The 20,952-nt window shown below is 34.2% G+C and overlaps 1 protein-coding gene across 2 annotated transcripts in view; it reads left to right on the top strand.

Moving 5' to 3' along the window:
• The window catches only part of LOC145287855 (monocarboxylate transporter 12-like), a 95,714-nt gene that overhangs the window by 49,941 nt on the left and 24,821 nt on the right, over positions 1-20,952 (top strand). The window contains exons 2-3 of one of the 2 annotated variants that reach the window (XM_080135737.1): positions 5,937-6,033; positions 17,316-17,455. In XM_080135737.1, coding sequence (XP_079991863.1) covers positions 17,347-17,455 — 109 coding nt within the window. In that variant the 5' untranslated portion in view covers positions 5,937-6,033; positions 17,316-17,346. The remainder of the gene's footprint in view (positions 1-5,936; positions 6,034-17,315; positions 17,456-20,952) is intronic. The other variant, XM_080135736.1, reaches the window with a different exon arrangement.

Below are 20,952 nucleotides of genomic sequence, written 5' to 3'. Positions count from 1 at the left end.
TTGTATTGTTGAATGTTTTTAATTTTACATTATAAAATAAAAATTTTAAATTATAAAATAAAAATTTTACATTATAAAATAAAACGCATTTAATCATTTTAAAACTTCATTTTTCATTTCTTTTTTTATTTGTTAAACAACGTATTATTTGTATTGTCTAATGTTTTAAATGTTTAATTTTAAAACAATAATAAATAAAATAAAACATTTAATCCTTTTATTTGTTAAACAATGTGGTTAATTTAAAATATGCGTAAACAAACTTATGGATATATTCCGGTGACGACCCAACATGTCCCTTTTTTTATGACGGGGTTGTAGGCTATTTTGTACAACTAAACAGCAAATCTGCCAAAAAAAATATTGTGACAGTCGATTCTTGGGGTTTTTTTTTTTTTTTTTTTTTTAACCATAAATTGTTAGGTTAAAAGCTTTCTGCTTTTTTTCCAGAAAACTTGTGAAAATACTTTTTTTTTTCTTTTTTTTTTTTTTTACAAGAAGTTGATTTTTATAAAAAAATATGAAGAATGCTTTTCCTTCATTAAAGAAATTTTTAGGTGACATACAGATACGTTTCTACAAAGAAAAGTTATTTTCTTTAGCCATTCTTACCATGGGGAGGGGATGGTGTTTGGTAACTATTCTGTGCTTTCAACTAACAATTTATTACAAAAAAAAAAGTCTCAACATAGGTAGAACTGTGGTATTCATTCCAAAAGCTATTTTTAATATGGCGTTCTTAATATGGGGATTTTGCCATTACACCAAATTGAGCTACAGCAGCACGTGGCAGGGTACAGCTAGTATATATATATATATATATATATATATATATATATATTATATATATATATATATATATTGTAAAGTAATACTGAGAAATAAAAAAATAAGAGAACACGGAGTAATCATAGTTTTCTTCTGCTCAACTTTCAGCTTCACCTTTTACATTAAATAAAGTGTTAAATACTTGTTCTCCATTGGGTCAGTTAAAAAAAACAAAACAACACAGCCAGGATGTGGCACCATGCTCTATGCATGAGCGAATGGTGACTTTGTAGAGATGCAGATGAAGTAGTTTTCTAGCACGGTAGAGAGAGAGAGTGAGTGCACCTTCTTTGCAGCAGTCTTGCAGTGTCCTCAATGAATTTGTTCCAATTCATGTTACCTGTGAATGTTAAGCTGAGGATTTTGAACAGTGTGCTCCTAAGTTATTATTTATTGATTCAAGATGGCGAATCCACTTTTGTCTTTTGAAAAAGAGAGGTCCCTTTCTCTCGATATTAATCAAAGTTCCATACCACCCACGGACTTTACATACACCGGACATACCAGCAACTTGGTTATAAATAATTATACATTGAGGTGAGGAAAGAGACGAATAAAGACTAGGCACTCCTCTACTGAAACACACCCGTCTACATTTGTTTGTTTTTCTTTCTTTACTTTCATAATTCCGGTCTTTCCCCGCATTGTCTTTGGCTTTAAAAAAAACAAAAAACAATTATATTTGTGGACAATGTAATAACTAGCAGGATCTTTGTAAAAATTAAATTTCTACATCAACCTGCATAATTTACTGTTAAGTTAATATTACTTTTGAATTGATAAATGTTTGTAAGAGAAGGTTTCTTGTAATTATTGAAGGAAACAAGTTCAGTCTTGGCAGCATTTCTGGTGTTACCAGATCAGGCTGTCCTTGGCTTCATGAGACAAAATGCACCTACATTGACGTTTTTTGTTTTCTGATCTTTTTTGTAAAATTTAATTTTGTTCTGCAAAACCAAAAACAAAAACAGCCCCTCCCCCTCCGCTTTTATTTTATCCCCCCCCTCACTCCCAGACCCTGTCGGTGGAGTATCAGAATACACCGACAGCCCCCTGCAGAGATTAAACAGACTGGGGAGCGAACAGACAAACCCTACTGAAACTATATAGATCACTAGTACGCTCAAAACTAGATTATGGCAGTTTCTTCTATGGTGCCACCAGAAAATCATATATAAAGATACTAGACACTGTTCAACATCAGGGCCTCAGGCTTGTACTGGGAGCCTTCCGAACTTCTCCCACTAATAGTCTCTATACAGAAGCCAACGAACCGCCATTATCAATTCGGTGCAACAAATTAGCTTTACAGTACTTAACCAAAATTCTCTCTTGCCCAGACAATCCTGCCTATGATTGTATTGCAAACGCACTAGATTACAATTTCTACGATAGGAAAAAATCACAACCATCAAATCCAGTCTTCAATCCCAACTACCAAAACCTATTTGACCAAAAGGTAAAAGCTATAACACCTTTTGGCTTTTGGTCTTTGTATGAAACCATTATTTGAAGATGCAGGTATCACAATCAGGAACATCCATGAGGTCAACCAACTAAACCTCCCACCCTGGCTACTAAAACAACCTGAAATTATCTTTGAACTAAACAAGCTCCCAAAAAATCAAACTCATCCACTGAACTATCAAAAAAACTATTTAACATTCAAGAAAAATACCCAAATCATCAGCATATCTATACAGATGGTTCTAAGGACGGCAACAGAACTGGATGCGGAATAATATCCAATAGCACTACCTTGCAGAAGCAACTACCAGACTATGCTTCAATTTTTAGTGCTGAAGCCACAGCTAAAGATCTGGCACTAGACCTCATTACTTCAGACTCCCTATCAGTACTCGAATCTCTAAAGACCCAAAATTTAAATAACCCGCTTCTCATTAATATATTACAAAAAATACATACTCTTTCACAAAATAAAAATATCAAATTCTGCTGGATACAGTCATTTTGGAATCCAAGGCAATGAAAAAGCCGAAAGAGCTGCAAAAAAATGCACTAAATCTTGATGTAAGCGATTTAAAAATTCCACACTCTGACTACAAACAACTAATACATAAATTCATTATGAAGAAATGGCAAGAAAAATGGAATAATTGTCAAAGCAACAAACTTTTCAAAATCAAACCCACAACAGAGAAATGTTTACCAAATTTCAGAAAATCGCGTAGAGGAAGTGGTTTTGTCCCGCATTCGCATAGGACATGCACACATAACCCACTCCTTTCTGCTAAAAAAAAAAGATGACCCTCCAGAATGTGTGGCATGCCAAGAACCCTTTACTGTAAAATGCTTTCTTTTGGATTGTGGCGACCTCGAGCATATCCTGCAGAACTATTACAACATTAACAATTTGAAAGAACTATTTAAAAAGTCAATCCTAACAAAATACTAATATTCCTAAAAGCCAATTTATACAAAAGAATATAATTTTACCCGATCCAACTTCACCCCCACCAAAGAAAAAGCAAAAAGAAAAAAAAACACCTAATAACCCAAAAAGGCTGACTGAATAAGTTAAAATATCAAAAAAAAAAAAAAATGATGGCCCTCAGCATTAAATAACCCCAAAAAAAAAAAAAAAGGTTGATATGCCGTAAAACCCAACCCAACCTAACCCAACCCAACCTAACCTAACCTAACTTGGCAGCATTGAATGTGACCATCGATTTTTGTCCCCATTCCACTACAGATTGGTGGTCATTCTCTAGTGTTTCTGCCATTTTTTTTTTTTTTTTTTTTTTAAGATATGTGTTCATTTGTTTTCCTGTCGTGTCTGTTATAGAGCGTGGTGTCATCAGCATATATATAAATCTCGGAGACAATTTTGTTAGGGAGGTCATTTATGAATATTAGGAATAATAAAGGTCCAAGAATAGACCCTTGAGGCACTCCCGCATTTATATCATTGTTTAGATGTCCCATCGACGAAATCTTGCTTCCCTCTGCCTGTTCTACAAGTACTTTAATGGTGAATGCTTACAACTGAAAGCACTTGTACTCCCTCGACGTAAATACCCCCGACAAACCCAACAACCAGCTAAATCCCACCCCTTCACAGAGATCCTTAGATGCAAGAGAGCCTTCTACTCGAGTAGTTTTTTCCCCAGAACCGCTAGACTTTGGAATTTTCTTCTGGGTCCCTGCTTCCCCAACTGTACTGACATGCAGAAGTTCAAGTGTAATGTGAACCAACATCTTACTGCCCAACTCCCTATATAGTACCCCTGTACCTTATATCCCTGATAGTAACCCCATACACCAAAGTGGCAATGTGCCTTATTTGAGGTGAAAATGTAATTATAAAAAAATAAAGAAAAAAATGACTCTTCTTCCATAAAAACAATTGTCATTGTTAACTAAATATTCTTTCTTCTTTATTTAAAATTGTGCAAATTTATTTTTTAGTAATTGCTAAATATTCTATAAATCAATAAAATGAATGTCACATTTTAAAATTTATTTAAAATTGCACTGTTTTTCTTGGCGTAAGTGATTTGATTTTGGAGCTAGAAATTAAGAAAAATTTATCCATAGAAAGAGAAAGACCATCACATGCAAAAGAGATGATATATATATATATATATATATATATATATATATGATTGGAACCAAAGAAAATATTTCATAAAACAGCTTTGTATTAGTGTTTATTATACTTATATATATATATCTATATATATATATATATATATATATATATATATATATATATATATATAAATAAATAAAAAAAATTAGATTTGTTTCTAATTTAATATTTCAGTGAATCAGAATGGGTGACTCTAAACCTGCAGCAAACTATCAGATAAAAAATTTGAATGGATATAAAAATGTTCTGCTTACTAATCGAAACTTCCTGTTTTAGTTAAAAATAAGTAATCAAATTGGCATAAAAGAAAATATGCAAACATTTCCTACACATTTTTATTTCATGCTGAGCCATGCAAAGAACTAATGCAGAAAATTCCGGACGTTACCTACAGCAATTCCTCTGGTGTTGCAAAGTTAAAAATTTTACATGTAATCTGTATGTATTATCTTAGATTTTTTTTTTTTTTTTTCAAAAAAATGTTTTAATAATGCAAAAAAATTAAATTCTAGTTTTCTAAAAAAAAAAACACTTATTCTGTTTTTCTAAAAAAAATTTTTTTTAATTCATAAAGTAATACAATAGAACCCCGGTATACGGTGACCTTAGGATAGGTTTTTTTCGGGTTACGATGTGAAATACAATGTTTTTCCAGACCCTGGCTACGGTATTTGCCCCACTTTATGGAGTTATTTATGATATTATTTGATTATATACATGTGTATTATATAATGTACTGTATTTTGTTACTAATTTTTAATGCTGTATCCCGGGGTTCTACTGTATAATCCTTATAATTATAAAACTCTGTGGACTGTGAGCCTTTGCTTGAATTTTGTCTTTGATCGGGCGATTTCATCTTATAGAAAAGTACTACAGATGAATTTATATAATTGATGTAACTTCAATATTGAATAAATGATTAAATATGCATGTGTATGTATTTTTATATTATCATTCTTTTATTTTTCATCTGATATATATATGGTAATGAATTGAATGGAAAGACAATTAAAATCATTTAAAATACTTAAAAGCATTTAATCGTGCCATCCGCTTCGTATTGAGCTTGATTAATGGTCCGTTTTTTAATACAGATTAACAGGGCTTCAATAATTGGGAGGCGTATATAAGTGTGAAACAGCTAAAATGGCAGTGTTTTTTATTAGTATGTCTCTAAATTCGGTTTTGGGGGTGTTGTGTGCTGTGAGGTGCTGATAAATGGAGCTATTCCGGGAAGATAAATGACATGTTAGTTGATGAGAGATGCTGGTTCGAGTCATGCCAATGTACGTGTTATTTCACTTTCTTTTCGTCTGCTAGAGTTCTATTTCAACTTTTTTGAACGTATTACATTTCTTTTGAAATTGACGATTAAGGCCAAGGTTTAAGTTTTTTTTTTATGTATTAGATTGTATTTGTTAAATTGATATATGGTTCTAGGGGGTCAGGAAGATTAATATTCCCTTTGAATAATCTTTTTTTTTTTTTCCAGAATATTTTGTTTTCGGTGTAATGTTGGGTGCAAAGTTTTAGAAGCCATTTTTGGATTTGCTAAAATTGTTCCACTGAAGTCTCAGATTGTATTAAAAGTAAGGTCTTTGATTTTCCTCATAAGTTCTTCAATTTTCATTTTGCTATTTTTTATCTCAAGTTCAACAAGTGGTGGTTGATGTATGCCTTCCAATTATTGAAGCCTTCTAAATCCATATTAAAAGATCAACCATTAATCAAGCTCAATATGAAGTGGATGGCATGCTTAAGTATTTTAAATTATATATGAGCATTGCTCAGAGGCTAAGGAATGAAGGTGGAGAATTCTGTTTTGGTTTCAATTCTAGTTGATGGCATCTAAGTCACACACACACACACACATATATATATATATATTAGTGTTGGGATGATTAATCAGAATCGGGAATCAAAAAAATCGGAACTTTTTGGGGCGTACCGGAATCGGAAACATTATGGTCTAATTTCCGATTCCAAACCGATTCTTTAAAATTTTTAAATAAAAAATGAAACAAGCACCAGTTTTTTTTCCCTTTACAACTTAAGATTTTATTTATTGGTCATTTATAACTTGCCTATTTCCTTTACAATCATTTCTCATCTATTCGCTAAAATATCTATTTGCCCTCATCCGAGGGAGTTCATATGATTATTAACAAGTTTTAAATGCTCTGGGTGGGGGTAAATTTTGTTGGCGCCAACAGCTAAAATGGCAGTGTTTTTTATTAGTATGTCTCTAAATTCGGTTTTGGGGGTGTTGTGTGTTGTGAGGTGCTGATAAATGGATCTATTCCGGGAAGATAAGTGACATGTTAGTTGATGAGATATGCTGGTTCGAGTCATGCCAATGTATGTGTTATTTTTGGAGACACATTATCCTATGGGACAGTACACAGCATTTCTAGTTTTGAGCATACTGTCGTTGGATGTAGGGTTATTGTTTATTAATAATTGGCTTGTTTTTATTTTTTTGTAATATAATAAGTCTTATTTTAGAGCTTTTTTTTTTTTTTCCATGGTTGAAATATGTTTGTGTACTATATTTTGTATCATTTTTTTTGTCTATTTTATAATTCGCAGGTATCTAGTTACAATAAAATGTTATTATTGCTACTATTATCATTACTATTAGTGTTTTTATTCATGGCGGTTTAAGTGTGTTTAATCTGTTGGTCAGCGATGTAATTTGGGAAGTTGTTATTAATTAAGGTTTGTTTTATGTTGGAAAGTGCCTTATAGAATATTTCATTGGTAGAAGAACTACGTTTGGCTCTGTAGATAAAATTTTTGCACTACGGCCTTTTTATATCTGTCGGGGCATTCACTTTCATAATTGAGACATCATTCTTTACTGGCTGGTTTTTTGTATGAATAGGTAATAAATTTATCTGTGTCCACTTTAATTTCTATACTGAGGAAGGGAATATTGTTATTTATATTTATTTCATTTGTAAAATTTAGTACGGATTTATTTTTAAGTGTGGTTTTTGTTGGGATTTTTGTCATCAGCTTCTGAAATAATTAAATTTTATGGCACCTTTTTGGACACAAGAAAATCTTCAGACCCCCCCCCCCCGAACCTAATCTAATTTGTCTTTATTAGTTTTTATTGTAAGCAAAGTAAATATTCTAGAGTTCACTTGTCTATTCAATATTACAGATTCTAAAAAACTTTTCGCACATATTTGATAAATGGCCATATGGCGTCTATTAGAGACTTCAGACTTTAATATCAAAGATTTAACATGCGTGGAATTTTTTTTTTCTTGTGCTGGTTTTGTATGATCACCACAACCGTTGAAATATTTCATGTTTCCTTATATTTTGTTTGGTTTTGGCACAAGGGAAAATATAGATAAAAATCTCACAAGTTTCTCAAAACTTTCAAAGAGCAAACATTGAGAAGTTTGTTAACTTAAAAAAAAACAAAAAAACTTTCATTTACATTTAAAATACCCAAACACATAAGATTCTACTTTTTTAGGCGATTGTGTGTGAGCACACTGAAACGTTATTTTAGAATTTAGAATGGGGGTTCAGTTGTGTATATAAATATAATGTAAACTGATCCCATTTTGATACATAACTTTTTAAGCAGTTAAGTAATTTTGACCACAAATTCTAAGGCCAATCAGTAAAATCATAAAAATCACATGTAATTCTATATATTTCATATTGCCACCCGTACTTAGGGTTAGTAGTAGGAAAGGAGCGTGGTTTTTATGACTTAACAATAATATATATTAATACGATAGTGTGTATTTATTTTGTGTGTCACGATTAGATCTGAGGGACTAGTGTTTAATTATGGATTCTCATTTCTTTACCAAGAATTTTTCATAAGTTCTGGTTTTGGTTTCGATTATAGCTGATGGCACTCAAGTCATTTATTTTCTTATGAAGAATTCTTGGTAAAATTATTTATAAGAAAATAAATGACTTGAGTGCCATCAGCCTCTATCCACTGTGCCACAAGCCCCAAAGAATAATCAATGTTGGATTTTTTTGGTCTTTATAAATCCAATTTTGTGTTCTATATTCTATTACTTGATTGATGCCTTTCCCATAACATCACGGAGCATATTGTTTCAAACTTTTATTTATGCCATGAATACTAACATCAATATATTACATATGAATGAGTCCCCTGTTTTTTTAATTCACCAAAACCAAAACTTATGAAAAATTTCTTGGGAAAATTATTTATTAGTTTTGGTTTCAATTTCGATTATAGCTGATAGAACTCCAGTGATTTTTTTTTTTTTCTTCATAAATTTTGGTTTCGATTCTAGCCAAAGGAACTCAAGCTGATGCGCCAAAGTAATATGGATATATTTTTTTTATTTTGAAATGGCAACTTTATAATATATAAAAATTGATAGAACATTAACTCTATAATAACATATTTGAAACCTGCAAGAATTAAAATATATTTAAACGTACTTAACGACTTGACTACACGTCCTTGCTAGCTTAGATAAATACTTTTGCAGTTTTAACAAGAGTTACAATAATATCAGTATCAGTATCTACGCCATGAATACCAACATAAATATATTACATATGAATAAGTCCCCTGTTTTTTTAATTCACCAATATGTCAATTAGTTCTCATTTAATTAAAACAAAATTTTTCATTTAATTGTTCCTCTTTCCTGAGGTTCCGGCAGCTTCGCTATCAGTCTAAATATTCAAATTAATTTCGTCTATAAAAATAAATCTGCAAGTTCTTTGTTTTTGTTTTCCATTGATAAATGGATGCTGTACACGTGAAACATCCCACACACTTCGAATCTGGTAAGCCTTGGTTTTCATCTCCATTGTTACACCAAGCGACTTTTGTTCTTAATTTCCAAACTATTTTTTTATTTTATTACACACACACACACAAGCACGACTGTAATAACTTGTAAATATGATAGGTAAAGCCTATTATTTTATTTCCTTTTTGTTTTTTCAATGACTATTGTTCTAATGTTTTGTATCGCATGCATACACACACATGCACAAAAACACGACTGTAATAACTTGTGAACACGATTTTAAAAAGAGCATGGTAAAGCCTATTTTTTTTTTTTTAATTTCATTTAGTTTTTTTCCAATGAATACTGTTCTGTTTTGTATGACTCACACAAAAAATATAAATAAGTTTAGCCTAAAAAACATGTCTATTAGTGACGCCATCTTTTAAATTTAGTAACTGTTTATTTATAAGGAGCGAATACTACCAATCAGAATGGACAGACTTTCGTAAGGGAGGTGTTATTATTTTTGAATTGAAAAGATGTCTGTGCCCATCATTCAGTTATGATGGGTATAACTACAGTATCTGTAGAAAGTATAGATTTCCTTCCGATGTTGGCTGGTAGTGGTGGGAGGAGTAAATATTTAGCGATAAAAAAAAAAAAAAAAAAAAAAAAAAAAAAAACTTCCTCTAAAGATGTTGTGATTGTGATGATGCAGTGTAACATTTTATTATAACGACTTAATGTGTCTATAATGGTGTTCAAAAGATACATAAGATAGCGGCTAATAGCCTAGACGTATTGACTTTGTATATGGCATCTGTTGTTGCAAACCTATGATACTTTGGTCCAGAGGGGAATTTCTGGAGTCATTTTATTGTATAGATTTTTTTTTTTTCTTTTGTTGACTATTATCCTCATCTTCATAGTTGTTGTCTCACTACATTTTGGCTAGCTTATCCTCTGGCCTTCTGTAGGTGATTAACTATGACAGGATAGGAATGCTGAATCTTGTAATTGTATCTCTAGTAATTACTGCTTTCCATAGTTGCCTCACCACGTTTTAGCCAACTAATCCTCTGGCTTTCTTTGGGTAGGATTGAAACCGCTATCTTCAAAGAATGCTCATCTGGAACCATAGAGACTCGATGCCTCTATCCACTGTGCCACAAGCCCCAAAGAATAATCAAAGTTGGATTTTTTTGGTCTTATAAATCCAATTTTGTGTTCTATATTCTATTACTTGATTGTTGCCTTTTCCATAACATCACGTAGCATATTGTTCCAAACTTTTATCAATCGTTTTTAAGAATTTCATGTCTGTCACCTCTCCTCTGTAATTGAAGTTGATGTATGAATAGACTCAAACAGTAAAGTCTATTATATTGAGATCTGGATATTTTTGAAGGCCATTCGTTTGGTTCAATGATGCCAGCAATATTGGCTCTGAATCGGAACAGTATTGTAAATTATAACTTAAAAGCAGGATATTGTTCCGAGCTTTCATAAATAGTTTTTAAGGATGCTATTGTTAAAGTTGGAGTTATCGAACTTGATGGCTTTCTTCTATGTATTAAGTTATGTCCCGTGTCTCAAGTGGATATTCAATATGGTGTCCAGCCAACGGTAACACGTTTATCCTACGTTGTGGGAAGTACTAAGTGAACTAACATTTGTAGCAGAGCGTATTCTTTCATGTGACAGATATTATATCTGTTCAACTTGTGTTGAAATATAATTGAAAGAAAGATTGTGTCATTTACGAAACAGCCACTTATTTTGAAGAGTTAAGAAATGTACACCAAGTGGGAACAAGGCATAAGTATAGGCTATCTCCACGAATTTACATAAGGAAAAACAGGGTCCAACAGTATTTTTGTCATTGCCACAAAACATAATGTGTTTGACACTCCGACATCATAGATGTCAGCAAAGTTGACAGATTAAAAATAATTACACACAAGTTGGAAGAGATATAATTAAGGGATGAAAACACAATGGCATACATGTCATTCGAGGAATTCTACTCTTACAAAAGAGCTGCTGGAATAAACATAAACGACTTTTTGGCGTGTTATGAATTCTTGCACTAGAAATTACGCAATTACGGAATTTCTTTGCCGGAAGGAGTCCAAGCATTTTTTGGTTTAAATGCAGTGAATGTATCTGAAGAAAACAAAAAAATTAGTGAGGATGTGAAAGTTTAACTTGTGCAACACTGAAGGATACTTTAAAAAGTGTTTTCTGATATTTCTTCATTGGAATGCAAAACAGTTCCCACTATCAAGGAAGAAATTGAAACTGTAAATTTCAATTGAAAGAGAAGTAAAAGGGAACAAAAATTCTATCAAGGAAATGAAACAAAATCAACGGACAGACAAGGTAGGACAATGCATCGTTTCAAATGTGGCTCTATTAGGCATTTTGCCAGAGACCGTACTGTCCTAGAAATATTAACACTGTGGATTCAATCCATGTACACCTCTAATTAATTCGGAATCCTATTATCGAACATTGATAAATGATTCTAATATAAAAATGTCCACTCTTGTTAAAGAGACACTGGGTATAGCAGTGTTGAATTCTGTCTGTTCTATCTGGAACTTGCTGGAGAACTTTGGTTGCATGTGTTTTTTTTTTTTTTGTTGTTGTTTTTTTTTTTAAATGACCAAGATAAGCAGTTATTGAAGACTTAAATCCATCAGGACATTTTGTTTTGGTGATGGAGAGGAAGTAAAGGCAAATAGAGCAGTTAAATTTCCTGCAACTATTAACATAAATAAAGCCATCTTTTATAGCTTTGCCCTGTCACAAATTATTCATCCGCATAATGTCTTATATTAAATCGCAGTGCTCTCTGAATTTTTTCACTTAATTCAGCCTCCATGAACTATTTTCTCGCAGAATGTAAGGCATTTAAATTTATTGTAACCATATCACTGGTGGTTGAAGCGTCTAATGCGGGTAACTGATGATGTATTTATGTTGAATCCAAAAGTAAGCTCATTTAGGCCATGTCTAGAAAGATTCTGAAGAGCATTTTTGGTATTAACAGCCCAAGTCAAAGATATTTTTGGTTCACATTTCTCATATTCCAATGTTTTCGCCATTGCTTCAGCCAATATTAGATTGTGACCTTCCACAGTGCCATTACTGAATGGACTTTGAGTTGCTGTAGTGCAGGTTTCAATATTCAGTTTTTCATTCATCTCTCTATAACCATCGTTATTAAAGTCTCTTCATTATCACTTAAGAAGTGTTTGGGAACTCCATAATGTTATCCACATTAAAAATATGTTGTGAATAATTTTTTCACTCTTCTTGGTTTTAATAAGCCTGGAAGCAGAGTATCTAGTGGATGCGCCAATTAGGTGTAAAATCTAGCATTGGTTATGTCTAAATTCTTTTAAGTCCATAAATATAGTGTCATTAAACTGGTTTCCAAGAGCCAGTCCCACTACTGGATGAAAAGGGAGTCTTCTAAGTCTTAAACAAACTGAACATGAATCACAGACATCCTTAATAAGAGCCAAAAACTCCTTATCACCAATATTGCCTCTCATCAATGATACCAATTTATCTTTTAATGCATGAGCAAACTGTTTATGTAATTTCTTAGCCTTCGTTCTTTTCTCCATTCTTGAGCAGAAGTAATATTTGTCAATGGAAGACTAATGTCCAGAAGTTGTCTTTTGTAATTTTATATATCTGCCTTGCATCTTACAGCTGTCATTTGAAAAATCTAGTATCATGGCAGCAGTTTTCATTGATTTATGACTCAGTAACAAGGGTAAATCATTTTTGACAATGTAAACCTTGATGTACATAGGAGGAGTAATACCAGAAAATCTAAAGTGAAGTTACTTTTTGAAGCTAACAAGTCACTGTTAAAGCTTAATTCAAAGACAGGTTCCACATCCTTTTCACAGCTGGAAAATCCTTCAGATTTTAGTGTGATCTGTTATTCTGATGCTACCTATGCCAGCTCGGAGGGAGATTCCTCACAGGGTGGATTTATCATCTTTGTTTATGTCAAGTTGAATAGCTTGGCTCCTATATACTGGTCATCAAAAAAAAAACTTGACAGAGTTCATTGGAATCTAAGACTCTTGCACTCAGTGAAGCTGCTGGTGCAGGTGTATTGCTAGCTGCCATGCTGCAAGAAATTTTCAGACTACCCAAGTTACCTGAAGTACTTTGCAAAACAGACAACACAGGCAGAGACCTTAAAATTATCAAATTTTTTGATAGACGTTTGAGAGTTGATGTGGTCAAAGGAAACGGTAAAGGAAGAAATCCAAATTGAATGGATTAGGGGTCAGGAACAGGCTGCAAACTGTCTGACAAAAATGGGAGCCTCTACTGAAATTCTAAGAAACTTGTGTTAATAACCCGTTTTCTTTGTTTTTTTTTTTGTTTTTTTTTTGGGGGGGGGGGTAACTTTGCTGGTGTCTTCTGGTGTAAGTCAATGTTAAAGTTGGAGTTATCGAACTTGGTGGTCTTCTTCTATATCCTATGTCGTGGGATGTACTAAGTGAACTAACAGCTATATCTCTGACTTCCCTCTATAATTAAAATTAATGTAACAAACTCTAAACGGTAAAATCCATTATGTTGAAATCTCGACTTTGTGTGCCTTAAATTTCTTCTATTGAACCTAGGGATTTTTACAGAATTCCAATAGAGTAAAATGGATAAAGTACTTGGTAAAATTCAGTTGTCAAGTCAACCTCTTGAGGTTGAAGGTTTAACCTCAGTGTGGGAGACCTTCAAAATACAGTTGCGAATTACTTAGGACTTCTACCTAGTCATGGCTGATGGAACGAAAGCATGTTATCTCCAAGGATTAAATAAAGGGTTCTGTTCAAAATTCTATGCAGATTCCAGAGTTTGAGAGAAAGATTCCAGAGTTTGAGAGAAAGATTCCAGAGTTTGAGAGAAAGATTCCAGAGTTTGAGAGAAAGATTCCAGAGTTTGAGAGAAAGATTCCAGAGTTCAATAAGATATACTTGAAGAAAGTCAGGTTACATCAACCGAAACATTGTGAAATTAACACTCAAGATGAGAACAATAGCCGAATAATACAAATAATACAAATTTTTGTGTGCCATTCGTTTGAATCAGGCAAGAATATATATTGAATCGGACAAGAATATGTATAAGCCTTTTGCCATGTCAATTCATTGCTTGGAACATTTGTACATGGTAAAATGTGTGTAATTTTTTAAAATTTTTTTTTAATTTATTTATTTTTTTTTATTTATTTATTTTTTTTTTATTACATTTTCACCCCAAACAAGGCACATTGCCACTTTGGTGTAGGGGGCTACTATCAGGGGAAACATCTACTGGGGTACTATGTAGGGATTTGGGCAGCAAGATGTTGGTTCACGTTGCACTTGAACTTATGCATGTCAGTACAGTTGGGGAAGCAGTGACCTGGAATGGAATTCCAAAGTCTAGCAGTTCTGGGGAAGAAACTACTGGAGTAGAAAGATCTTTTACATCTAGGGATCTCTACAGTGTGGGGGGTGGGATTTTGCAGCTTGTCGGGTCTGTCGAGGGTGTTCATGTCATGGGGGCACAAGTGCTTGCAGTTCATCAGAGCATTCACCATTAAAATACTTGTAGAACAGGCAGAGGGATGCAACGTTTCGACGATGGGACAGAGGCTGAAGCTTAGATGCCAGTTTAGGGCCTATCAGATTTGCGACTCTCTTTTGAACCCTGTCAAGGAGCGATAGACTAGTAGCCGATGCACCAGCCCAAATATGACAGCAATACTCCATACATGGGCGAATGGTGTCCTTATAGAGGTACAGGATACTTTCGGGTGTTAGAAGTTTTCTAGCACTGTAGAGAGAGCCCACCTTCCTCGCAGCGGCCCTGGCAATGCCCTCGATGTAATTGTTCCAACTCATGTTTCCTGTGAACGTTAGGCCAAGGAGCTTGAAAGACGTACTCTCAGATAAAGAGTCGTTGGCCATTGCTATAGGTGGTAGAGAAGGTTTCTTGTAATTATTGAATGAAACCAGTTTAGTCTTGGCGGCATTGAATGTGACCATCCATTTTTGTCCCCATTCCACTACTGATTGGAGGTTATCCTCTAGTGTTTCTGCCATTACTTTAGATATATGTTCATTTGTTTTCCTGTCGTGCCTGCTATAGTGTGGTGTCATCAGCATATATACCCATCTCAGAGGCAATTTTGTCGGGGAGGTCATTTATGAATATCAGGAACAGTAGAGGTCCAAGGATAGATCCCTGGGGCACTCCCGCATTTATATCATATTGTTTAGATGTACGACCGTCGAGGACAACCTGGATTTTTCTCTTATCTAAGAAGGATTTAATTATGTTAAGTATTCTACCAGTGATACCGTATGATCTAATCTTCCTGAGGAGACCCTCATGCCATACCCTGTCAAAAGCCTTAGATATATCTAGAGCTACCGCTCTGCCCTCTCCCGCTTTGTCCAGTGAATGGTATATGCGTTCAGAGATTACAGTGAGGATGTCTGCCGTGGAACGGGCTTGTCTAAATCCATATTGTTGGTCGGTCAGAAGTTTAGCATCTGTAAGGTGCTGGACTAGAGCATGGTTAATTAAGGTCTCAAATATTTTGGCAAAAAGTGGGAGGAGGCTAATAGGGCGATAATTTAATGGGTCAGTTCTTTCGCCATAATTCTTGAATACTGGTACCGCAGAAGCCGTTTTCCAACAGCCCGGAAAGCAAGATTCATTAAGGCATTTGTTGTAGAGTTTGGAGAGAACTGGAGCTACTTCGGCTGAGCACTTTTTTAATAGCACAGCTGGGATGAGGTCGGGTCCACATGCTTTTGAAGTGTCAAGGTTTTTTATGATAGCATGCACTTGAGCAGGGGTGATTTTTAGATCGTCTAGCGTAGCGTCTGTCCGCATAGGAAATTGATGTAGGGGGTGGTTTAGAGGGTCCAGTGTGGAGTTTGAGGCAAACCAACTGGCAAGCATGTTAGCCTTTTCGGTTGCTGAGCAAACAACCTCGTGATTGTTGGTTAGTGGGGGAATTGTTGATTGCCCATTATTTACTACACTGTTGTAGATTTTCCAGAAGTCACGAGTTCCTAGTTTTTGTGCTTTGATGCGTTTTTTAGTGGTTTCCGTAAATTCCCTCTTAGCTGTCGCTATTTCTTTCTTAACATTACTTCTAGCTTCTATGTACTTCTGTCTGTTTGAACTGGACTTATGTCGGTTAAACCTGCGGAATGCATGCTGCCTTTGAGCAATGGCAGTTGCGCAAGTCGAAGTAAACCATTGGGGAGAGTGGGGCTTGCTATAGAATTTCCGCATGGGAACATGCGCTTCGATTGCAGTTTTGAACCATTTAGTGGTCTCGGTTGCACACTGTTCAGCAGGAAGAGAAAAAATATTTACCCATGGGGCGTCTCTGATAAGATCTCTGATGGCTTCCCAGTCAGCCTTTTTATAATATCTAGTTGTTTTGAGCACTGGCTCTTCAGTTTTGGGTCTAGAGTTTAGAGCGATTTCAACCATTATCACTGCATGATCAGCGTTCCCAAGTCGTTACACAATCATCAGGAACTGTGATCAAAAACAGATCTAAAAGTGATGCGTGTTGTTCTTCCTGATCAGGGAAACGGGTTGGAAAAGTAACAATTTGCGATAGGGAGTGAGATACAGAGAAGCTATGAGTTGCGCTGCCCGCTGCATCTGTGTAAATAGAGAATCCAAGCCAGTTTTTGTGATGGACATTAAAGTCACCAAATACATGTACTTGGGCGCTAGTGTCGAAGGAGAGTGCTGTCTATGCTGTCAGATACTTTGTTTATTATGGTGCAGTCTTAGGTCGAGGGAGAGCGGTAGAGAAAGTAAAAGTAGCTAATGTTGTGTTGCATGATTAGTCTAAAGCACATAAAGGCTTGATCATCCGTTTCTAGGTTTGTTTCTCTAGTCAATACATAATGTTGAGCATAATCTAAATTTCCTTTTTCATGTGGACATCATGTATTTTTAGAGTTAATTATCTCCCTTGTGTTGTTTTATTTATAAAATCAAAAACTAACATTTAATATGAATTTCCTGTTCCGTTAGTTAAAATTGTATATATTCTTTTCTAGGTCTCTTAAGTATTTATTTGGATTTATAAAAATGACAAACATGGAAAAAGATGAAGAGGAGACCAGTGAAAAATCCTTGCCTGAGAAAAAATTAGTTGGCTACCCTATTGATCATGGGTGGTCATGGATGGTGATGCTGGGTATGTATTTATCATTTTTATTTTGAACTCCCAGGAAGACTAGGCATTTCCTGGGATTAAATGAGTATCCATACATTCTCCTTTATAATATATTACCTTATTATTCATGTTTATTTATTTTGTACATTTTTTAATATTTAATTTTGGGAGTGAAGTAAAAGCATATACATAGTATTGATTGGGTAAGAAGAAGCGTAATTGCAATGCTATTTTAACCCTAGTGATGCACACCTAGCATTTTCCAGGAGTAAATAAGGACTCCTATGTACAGCTTGGAATCCCATATTATACTTTATATTTTTAATTTTTATAATTTCCAAGTTATCTACATAATAAAGTAAAGTTGATTCCCCCCCCCCCACCTTGTATTTCATCAGTTATTATAGCTCTATAATACAATCGATATATAGAATTCTGCTATGGTTATGCTGTATGCCGAAAACTGACGTGTTTTCAAAAAATATTGTTTATGCCAAATTATTGATGCATATTTTCAGAAAATTTGTCCATTTCAGTAATTTCTACATTTTTTTTTCCCCAAGTTGCCTGTTGCTACTAAAATAGCCATACATACAGGAAGTAATTTTGACTTGCGTGGCTAAATCTACTGACACTGCCACCAATTTATGCTAGAAAGTATTCATAAATTATTCTCACTGTTAAAATTTAAATTCTCCAGTTCTTGCTATTATACTTTTGCTAACTAAATATAGGTCGCTTGCTCTAACTTATACTTCCTGCTTTTAGGGTATTTTGATTGGCTAAGTAAACAAAATAAAACCTTGTGACTCATACTAATCTATTAAGTAATAGCAGTTGTTACAATGAACTATGCTGTTTTTTTTTTGTCAGCTGTTAACTTTGAATGCGACCATTGCATGACTTTTTTTATCCCCTGTCAAAAGGAGGGTGGACCTGTAAATTCACCCTTGTCCGTTTGTCTGTTTCTCAATAACTGTCTTGAAATTTTTTGAAATTTTGCACAAACATTAAGTACGATATAAGTAAAAAGTAACAGAACGGATTTTCCAGGAAAACTCTGGTTGCTGCCCTTAGGGGTGCCTTTCGGGTTTAAATGGCTAAAATTTACACTTTTGTGCTTATTAAAAAAAAATTGATGGCTTGGATTTTTATAAAACTTTCTGAAAAGTTGTAACTAACTGATTTCTATATAATTTTGTTTGTCTATACTTTGTGATAACTCTTGGGTGTGCCTCAGGAGCTCTTTTAGGGTTAATAAAAAATCATTTTGGGGAGTATTTTACCATATTTGTCAAATGTTCTCTGTATGTTTATTTAGCAGTTTTACATGGTGCTGAACTCAAATTTAAATAAGTTAAGGCTTTGGGGACTCTTTTGGGGCTAAATGGGGGGGGGGCCAAATGATGGACTTATTCCTTTTATTTTTTTTATTTATTCATTTTTTTTTTTGTTTGCATCATGTACAACTTGAATTCACATATGTTAAGGCCTAAAACGGGACCATTTGACGTTTCCTGGGGACTTTTGGGGCTAAATGGAGGATGGGGGATGCTGAACTTAGTCATTTTTTTATGCTTCGTTCACTGTGCACTCACAGGGGACCATGCATGCTTCACTTGTTTTTTTTTTTTTTTTTTTTTTTTGCAGTATAGAAAGACTAGCAGTATCTTTTCTATGAATAAAAAAGCTGTTAAGGAATGGAAGAGATCCTTTCTCACTAGATTTCCAAATCGATTTTGTATTTTTTTTTCGAGGCAGGATATACTAAATAGCAGCTCCCTAGATGTGGCAGCATTACTCTATCCTAGGACGTATCTAAAAGGACTCTTAGATAGGTTGAGCATTGTGTAAGGAGGCAGATAGTTTCTGGAGCAGTAAAATGATCCAACCATTTTCCAGCAATCTTAACAGACTGGATTATTTTAGATTTGGAGTAGAAGTCCGTTCTAAGTGCTTATAAAAGCAAGAGATTTTCTTGATGAGTCCTTCATTTTGACTGGGGTAAAACCAGTATCTTCCATGCTGGTGATGAAAGAATAGACGCTTGATTTTAAAAGTAGAACCTTCTTTCACCTTCTTTAGTATTCATTTCTTCCTTTTTACCCTTTTGATCACAACTTATCAACACTTTTTACAGCGACTACCATCAAACTTTTCACACATGGCAATGTTACATACTTCAACTATAGCCAGGCACACTTATGTCTTGCTATAGAATAGACAGCCACACCCAAAATAAAAAAAATAATCAAACTTTTATTCATTAGAACGAATTCACCCCAGAATGTTTTCCTTCCTTATATATGAATGCATAAAATAATTTCCATAGTTGCTTATTTCTTCTGTCTTTAATACTAGCAGTTCAGCCGGCTTTGCTTGGGCCTTATCTACTGTCCATAACTTTATGTGCATGTATATTTGACTCGTGTCCAGGTAACATACATCTAAAATTTCAAGTGTTTAGACCCAAAATTGCTGGAGAAGTTTGGTAGTCTGCAAAGGTCAACTCTTTCAACTTTGACCTCTTGATAGCCAAATTTTCGCCCAAAAACTGATTATAAAGCTTGCTGCATGTCTGAATATCCTTTATGTAAAATTTCAAATGTTTAGACCCTAAATTGGCTGAATAGTTTGCTAGAGACCGCAAGGTCAAATCTCAAATCTTTTGAACTTTGAACTCTTGGCAGCCAAATTCTCGGCCAAAAACTGATTAAAAAGCTTGCCCTATATCTGAATACACTTTATGTAAAATTTCAAATGCTTAGACCAGAAATTGGTTGAGTAATTTGGTAGAGATTTTTAACATTGACCCCAGTTTTGACCCCTCAACATTTATTGTTTTGGGCTCAAATCAAATTAAAAAGTTTGATCCAGGTCCAAGTAACCTACATGTAAAATTTCAAGTATTTAGACCTCAAAATTAGCAGAGGAGTTTGGTAGAGTTTTCAAAGGTCAAATCGTTGAACTTTGACCCATTCTTGACAGCCAAATTTCTGTCTGAAAACCGATTAAAAAGATTTTCACAAATCTTGAGTCTGTAGACTGGAAATTGACAGTTTGGTAGGCAAATAATGTACACACACACACACACACATACACACACAATTTCACTTTTCTAAATATATAGATAACATTGCAGGTGCCTTATTACAAGGCTACACATCCTAACAACAGTGCTTCTTTGTTCACTCCCAACAATTATCTCTGCTTATATAGAAAAGGCACTTTGTACGAGTTTGTTCCCTATTAACTCCAAAACAGATGGTCGATTATTTTGAAATTTCACACAAATGTACCTTGTGGAGTGGTCTTAGATAGGGTTTGTATCAGAAGGTCTCCGATAAGTATTGAAAATCAAAAAAAATTTGATTCAAGAAGGAATAGTCTAATTTTAACCAAAACATCACAAGTGCATTTCAGAAGTTTTATCACCACACAAGCAGAACAGCCTGATGTATAAAATTAACAGTAGGTTCTTTGATAAGGAACTGAATGTTTCTGCTTAGAGCACAAAT

This window comes from Euprymna scolopes, chromosome 11 (assembly GCF_053919585.1).
Source record: "Euprymna scolopes isolate OS-2025 chromosome 11, ASM5391958v1, whole genome shotgun sequence".
Classification (NCBI taxonomy): Eukaryota; Metazoa; Mollusca; class Cephalopoda; order Sepiida; family Sepiolidae; genus Euprymna; species Euprymna scolopes.
This window is presented reverse-complemented; position numbering and strand designations above follow the sequence as displayed.